The sequence below is a fragment of the Lineus longissimus genome, chromosome 11, assembly GCF_910592395.1.
Source record: "Lineus longissimus chromosome 11, tnLinLong1.2, whole genome shotgun sequence".
Classification (NCBI taxonomy): domain Eukaryota; kingdom Metazoa; phylum Nemertea; class Pilidiophora; order Heteronemertea; family Lineidae; genus Lineus; species Lineus longissimus.
The window spans coordinates 7,789,231-7,796,948 of NC_088318.1; the positions used below are offsets into that span (position 1 = coordinate 7,789,231).

Consider the following 7,718-nt stretch of genomic DNA (forward strand, 5'->3'; position numbering starts at 1 on the left):
TTGACAATCTTAAATACACGAGTAGGCCAGCGTAATGGTGTGTGCATGCATGTGTTACAGAGGTGCCCTCTGTTTGTGTACATGAGTATATATCTCTTGTCTATCGATCCGTTATTGCCCTTACATTTAATCATTAGCCTACTCGCCTGTGCGCCTCGAGCTAATACCATGTATGATTATGTAAGATTTGCTAAGTAGGGTTACGAAATGTGCTAATCATGTTTATGTCCACGTCACTGTTGTCATTGGTCACGATCGTTCGGTTGTTTAGTAGGGAGTTATGGTATAGCTATCCGTACGGGAAAGACCTGTACAGGAAATGCTCCCGTTCTCATCACCAAAAACCCTCTGTAGTTTTGTACATCTTGCTGATATTCTGGAACCCAGGATAAATATAAATATCATCTTTAACTACGGATCGTTATTTATGTCGCGGCGATTATATTATAGGTTTAATTCTTTCATTCATGTTCATATTGAATTGTAATACGTGTTGTGTCATAATGTTTAGTCGTTCATCTAACCTAATCATGTAATCGTTTTCACCATGCTTTTACTGTGTATAGAATAAAGCATTCGAGTCATAGATTTTATGGAAGCTAGTCGTCTGGCGTTCTTGCTTACGAACCGCCCCTACATTTATGGTGCCGTGACCTTGGAAAACACTCATCATGACAGACAAAGAAAAAGCTGCAGAACGTCTTGCGTTTTCGCGAAGAAGTCATAGAGGACAACTAACGAAACTAACGAAGAGAGCTGATGAGTTTATCGAAAACTTTGACGAACTCTCGGACGACGAACTAGACAAGCTCGAATCAACCATGGACAGCATCAGATCGAAAATCAACTTTCTCAAGCAACTCGATGAGGAATTACTGGAGCTGATACCAACTAAGGACCTAGAGGAAGCAGTGGTCACATTCGACGATTATCTTCTCGATGTTCAGGAAAATTACGACGTTCTTCAGATGCGCCTAAAACGCTCACGTGGTAGATGTACACGCAAGACCACATCCGACCCAACGACAAAGGACAAGTCGAATTGTCGCTTGCCGAAACTAGATTTAGAAACTTTTAGTGGAGACAATTTGCTTTGGCAAACGTTCATCGACAGATTCATAGCATCTGTTCATAATAACTCTAAGCTTGAGGACATAGAAAAGTTTCAGTACCTCAAGAGACAACTCAAAGGTGAAGCTGCTCGGACTATTCATGGCTTAGCATTGACAAATTTGAACTACGCCCATGCAATGGAAATATTAAGAAAACGCTACGGTCAAAGACATAAGATCGTTGCCGCCACGATGAAAGCGCTAATGGAGTTACCAGTGACGACGTCCGCTGACGCCAAAGGATTACGTCATTTCTACGACACGCTCGAAAGTCATGTTCGCACCTTGGACACGCTTGGGAAAGATCAATCATCATACGGGGACTTTCTTGTGTCCATTGTGTTGGATAAACTACCCACGTCCACCAAGCAACAGCTTGCTCGGGATCATGGTTCCTGTGAATGGTCATTACCCGACCTACGCGTAGCTTTGGGAGCAGAAATCGAAGCTCTTGAGGCAGGTGACGTATCAGCAGATAGTTCGTCTGCCTGTTCAGGATACAGCTCGGAACTGCAAAGCACAGCAGCTTTTCATACCAACGTCAAATCGCAACGGAAACCGTACTGTGCATTCTGTAAAGGGACGCATTACTCAGGAGAGTGCACGGTGTATGCTAAACCTGCTGATCGCTTGACTCAGACGCGGAAACTTCAACTTTGCTTCAACTGCCTTGGTCGTCATAAAATCAAGGACTGCAAGTCAAAGTTTACGTGTCGCAAATGTAAGAAGAGACATCACACTGCCATTTGTTCGGGGTCAAGACCTGATGAGAAGGAAACAAACTCTAATAACCAAAACACAACGCAACAATCAGAACGAGAAACGACCGAGTCTGAAGAAACTGTTCAGTCAGTCACAACAGGCTGTACAGACGAAATGACTGTCACCCACGTAGGGAAATCCGGGTCTGTTTTACTGAAAACAGCTGTGACGGACGTCTCGTCCTCAACAGCGTCATGCAAGGCGACCATCCTATTCGACGAGGGATCGACACGCTCTTTCATCACCACGGAATTAGCAGAGAAGCTGAGTGCAACGTCGAATGGTTCTCACACGCTTTCCCTTACCACATTTGGGGGTAAGCCAGGCTCAGCTAGAAAGTTCGACGAAGTAACTTTCTCCGTACATACGATTTCCGGTGAGAAGATGCAGATGTCAGCATTGGTTGTACCTCGCATATCGCAAATGAACAATCGCATCAACTCATCGCTACTTTCGTTACCTCACCTACAGGGATTAACTCTCGCCCATCCGATCTCAAACGTCGATTCATTACAAATCACGCTTTTGATTGGAGCTGATTTCTTCTGGGACTTCGTAGAGGATCACGTAATTCGGGGCCCAGGACCTACTGCTGTTCGCTCTAAACTTGGCTATCTTCTCTCGGGACATCTACATTCGCAAACTAAAGACTCTCAAGCCTTATCGCATGTGATTTCAACAGATACGAGCCAAGATGTGAGTGATTATCAGCAGTACTGGGATCTTGAAACGATAGGAATCAAAGATGATCCCTGTCGGGCCATGGCGGATGACACTGATCGTTACAAGTCATTCTGCAAGACTCACTTGCGCCACGATGGCACACGCTATGTGGCTAGTCTTCCTTGGAAGGAAAATCACAATCCGCTACCAACCAACTATGACGTTTGTGTGAAACGCACACGAAACACGATTCAAAGACTTAGTTCTGAATTACGTCGCACTTACGATAGCATTATTCAGGATCAAGTCGCACGTGGATTTATTGAAGAAGTCATAGGCGATGATCTAACTAGTGGTCACTACTTACCACACCACGCGGTTATGAGATCTGATTCAACAACAACGCCAATCAGAATCGTGTATGATTGCAGCTGTAAGGTCGGCGATGCACCGTCGCTGAATGACTGTTTAGAGACCGGTCCTCCCTTACAGAATGACTTAGCCGCCATTCTGCTGAGGTTTCGTTTACATCAACATGCTTTCACAGCAGACATCGAGAAGGCATTTCTCAATGTAGGACTTGCCGAAGAGGACAGAAAGTTCACAAAGTTCTTGTGGTTGAGTGACGTCAGCAACCCGGACAGTGCTCTTCGCGTATTCCAGTTTAAAGTAGTACTGTTCGGAGCTATCTCATCGCCATTTATCTTGAACGCTGCAGTGCGATCTCATCTCGAGGAACAAGATAGCACTACATCTTGGGACATACGTAACAACATCTATGTGGACAATTTAGCTAGTGGGACTGACACGGTGCCACAAGCTGTTAGTTATTACAAGGACTCGAGGAACGAGATGCACGTCGGTGGCTGGAACATTCGTGCATGGGCCTCTAACTGCCCAGAGGTCGTGAACTGTGCAAAACGTGACAATGTCCTGAGTTCTGACACTAATGTCAAAGTGTTAGGCATGTATTGGGACACAGAAGAGGATACATTGCATTACTCCAAGTGGAATCACAAACCACCAGACATTGAAGCTTTGGTGACCAAACGTGACGTCACCAAGGTCATTAGTTCGATATTTGATCCTCTAGGATACCTCACGCCCGTTCATGTCAAGGGGAAGGTATTCCTACAAGAACTCTGGAAACGTAAACTGTCGTGGGATGAGCCTCTTCCCGAGGATTTAGCGAAATCCTGGGTGACCATTTCTCAGGAATTAGCTGAGGCCTACCAAACGAGCGATATACCACGGAAGCTGTTCGAGACTGTTGATAAAGAAGGAGGATCATACGAGTTGCATGTCTTCGCGGACTCTAGCATCAAATCATACGGTGCCTGTACCTACTTGGTACGAGGATCGGAAGTCTCGCTCGTAATGGCAAAGTCACGTGTCGTACCAATGAAGTCAATGACTATGCCTAGATTAGAGCTTACTGCAGCTCTAGTTGGCTCACGCTTGCTAGCATACGTACACGAGAGTTTGAGACCATACATCGATATCGGACACTCTGTCTTGTGGTCTGATAGTCAGATTGTCATCGGCTGGTTACACAGCGAGAAACAACTACCTACGTTTGTCGCTAACAGAGTCAAGGAGATTCGTTCATACGATATGATCAACGAGATTCGTTACTGTCCGACGCAGGATAACCCTGCAGACGTCATCACACGTGGATTAACTGCCGATAACCTTCGTCATGCCACCTTGTGGTGGAAAGGACCGCACTGGCTATGCACAGAAACATGGCCGGAGAATGTCGAGTATCTTGATTCTCATGCTCAGAGCGTCAATTCGGACGCAGCGGATCGTTCATCGGAATCGCTACGTACTCAACCGGAAACGGAACTCGTCACGACGGTCAGCGAGGTTACCGAACCTACTGACATCAGCAACATTATCGACTTGGACAAATTCAACTCGTACACCGCTCTACTTCGCGTTAGTGCCCTAGTGTTACGCTTTGTGTCAAACCTGCGACTGTGTCATTTGCAAGAGAGTCATGGGTAAGCCATTCCGATCACCTATACCACCCCCTCTTCAAGCAAGCCGTCTATTGTCGGCTCCTGCCTTCACAGTCTGTGGAGTTGATTTCACCGGTGCTCTTTTCGTACGAGGTGGTGAGGGTGATTCCAAGGCCTACATATGCCTCTTCACTTGCGCAGTCACAAGGGCTATCGACTTGGAAATAGTAAATGACCTGTCGGTTGCATCATTCCTACGCGCGTTCAGACGTTTCGCCTCCAGGAGATCTCTGCCGCAAGAGATGATTTCCGACAATGCTATGACTTTCCTATCATCTTCTGACATTCTATCAACGTACCTAGCAAATCACAGAGTCAAGTGGACTTTCATCAAGAAACGCGCAGCATGGTACGGTGGTTTTTATGAACGTTTGATTGGATTGACAAAGTCTGTCTTGAAGAAGGCATTAGGCCGCCGTCTTTTGACATTGGAAGAGTTGCAAACTGTCGTTGCTGAGATAGCAGCAGTTCTCAACGATAGGCCTATAACATTCCAGTCTACTGAAGTTGGAGACCTAGAACCGTTGACACCATCTCACTTCCTTAATGGTCGTGTGCTGACCAAAGGCACATTAGGCCTACCCTTGTTTGATTTGGAGGAGGTTGATGACCCATCCTTCGGTTTCTCCACATCACTAATGCAGCGGCGGATAATGCTCATGGCAAAGCTCCAGAAAGAGTTCTGGAACAGATGGTCAAGTGAGTATTTGTCCGCCCTGCGTGAGAGGGACCGAGGGATGGGGAAAGGTACTCTTCGAAATCAGATAGGGATTAATGATGTGGTCCTCATTCAGGATGAAAATCAGAACAGAGTCAAATGGCACATGGGAAAGGTCACCGAGTTGCATTATGGGAATGATGGTCTGGTGAGATCTGTCAGTTTGAAAACCGCCAGAGGTCATACCAATAGGCCCATTGTGAAGTTGATTCATCTGGAATCTAGTGATTGTCAGTCAGAGGACACACCAGACACAGATGTCGAGGACAATTCATCTGCGCGACTTAGGAGACAAGCAGCAATCGCTGCTAGGGACCGAATCAGAAACATGTCAGACTAACTTGCTAATGTATTAGTCTAGTCAAGTCACAACTTAGAGACAATGTCATGATAACTTTTTACTATGTTCTACTGTTCTACTTTTACTATGAAAAAACAAAAGACAAAAAGAATTTGCTCATCACCATTTCGCGGCGGGGAGTATGTCGCGGCGATTATATTATAGGTTTAATTCTTTCATTCATGTTCATATTGAATTGTAATACGTGTTGTGTCATAATGTTTAGTCGTTCATCTAACCTAATCATGTAATCGTTTTCACCATGCTTTTACTGTGTATAGAATAAAGCATTCGAGTCATAGATTTTATGGAAGCTAGTCGTCTGGCGTTCTTGCTTACGAACCGCCCCTACAATTTATCTCTTCGTCGGTTAGAACAGCTCAAATGCTCCAGAGGTTCCTTCCACGCAGTGCTCTCCAGCAGTATTCTATCGACTGCTGGATTGGAGGAAGAACCGGGTGTGTGAAGTTGGCTCCCAGTTCCCAGTTCTCAGTTCCCAGTTGGTTATTCGTACCCATTTTCAAACATGGTGTGTTTGGGTACGAAATGGGCTAAGCATTTCCCTGTTCCCAATTCAAATTTCTTTCAAATATTAACCCTCCACAGTCCGATAACTCAACCTGGTGGTTTTAACCCTTTCCTACCAAGCTCTCGATTCAACTATCAGTGACTTTAACCCTTTCTGACCCATTTCCCGGTTCAAAATGCCAGCTCCTTATTCGTTTTAACTCCTTTTAACCCTCTACAGCTCCATTTCCCGATTCAAATACTTGCTCCTAATTCAGCTACAAGTCACTTTAACCCTTTCTGACTCCATTTCCCAGTTCAAAATGCCAGTTCCTTATTCGTCGTAACTCATTTTAACCCTCTATAGGTCAATTTCCCGATTCAAATACTGGCTCCCAATTCAGCTACAAGTCACTTTAACCCTTTCTGACTCCATTTCATTCATTTGCAAGCCTCTTTAACCCTTTCTGACTCCATTTCCCAGTTCAAAATGCCCAGTTCCGTATTCGTCTTAACTCATTTCAACCCTCTATAAGTCCATTTCCCTATTCAAATACTGGCTCCCGATTCAGCTGCAAGTCGCGTTAACCCTTTCTGACTCCATTTCATTCATTTTGTAGCGATTTTCCTACTGGTTGACTCGGTGTCGTACCGGATGCTTCTGAGATATAGCACCATCCATAGAGTGTCACACTTGATCATTGTCACAACCTGGTTAAAGACTTGTCTTGACAAGTCTAATATATGAATAGGATAACCCAAGTACTCTATAGATGATCCCAACGTACGTTATCCGAAGGGCGCCGCTACAAAGTCTGTGGGTTGGTATAAATGGCCAACAAAGTCATCAATTTAACGAAAACGTAGATTTCTTTTCATCTTTCTGTCTCATAAGGTATTTTACATCGATAATGCTCATAACCTTGCTCAGCAATAAATTCCTGTAACATAATCTAACTGTCGTTTCATATATTTGCTTTCATATTTAGTATAAGCCATGGGTGGCCCGATGCCATTTAACAGTCGAACTCTATATTATTAGTATATTCACGACCCTTGTCAACTATACCAGCGGTGTCCCGACGGGGCGGAGCCCGCCGGGAGCCTGAGTACCAACCTTTCGGTTTGAGACACAAGTCAAGAGTGATTACATAACAAAATTTTACGTCATTTATAGCTTCACGACGTCACGCCACATCCAATCACGAGGCTAGAATCACGTCACGTGACCCGAAATTTAGTCAATTTTTGAGAGGGAATGCCGAATATAATTCGAAACGGCAAGCATGCGGTTCTAATAACCAGAAAACTGAAACATGGAATTGATCCCATATTGTTAGAAGAAAAGATAGGAAAAACTTCCATGGTTTTTTAATGGAAGAGTTTTGAGCACTTGTGAACTAAACACAGGGCATCTAGGAAATGACGCCGCCGTATGGTTAAGCCTTTAACGTAAATGGATGTGACGCCGCATTCTCAATTTATACCGATACGATCGCCTCGATAACTCTATAACGAAACATATAACCTTCAATCGAACCCATCCAAATCTTTCTAATGATTCTCAAGATCATATATACAAATTTTGATAA

The 7,718-nt window shown here is 44.5% G+C and overlaps 1 protein-coding gene across 1 annotated transcript; it reads left to right on the forward strand.

Annotated features, from left to right (window-relative positions):
* Nucleotides 1-671: 671 nt before the first annotated feature.
* LOC135496146 (uncharacterized) lies at nucleotides 672-5,619 on the forward strand. Its single transcript, XM_064785293.1, has 2 exons — nucleotides 672-4,543; nucleotides 4,785-5,619. The coding sequence occupies exons 1-2, from the start codon at nucleotides 672-674 to the stop codon at nucleotides 5,617-5,619; spliced, it is 4,707 nt and encodes a 1,568-aa protein (XP_064641363.1).
* The last annotated feature ends 2,099 nt before the right edge of the window (nucleotides 5,620-7,718 follow it).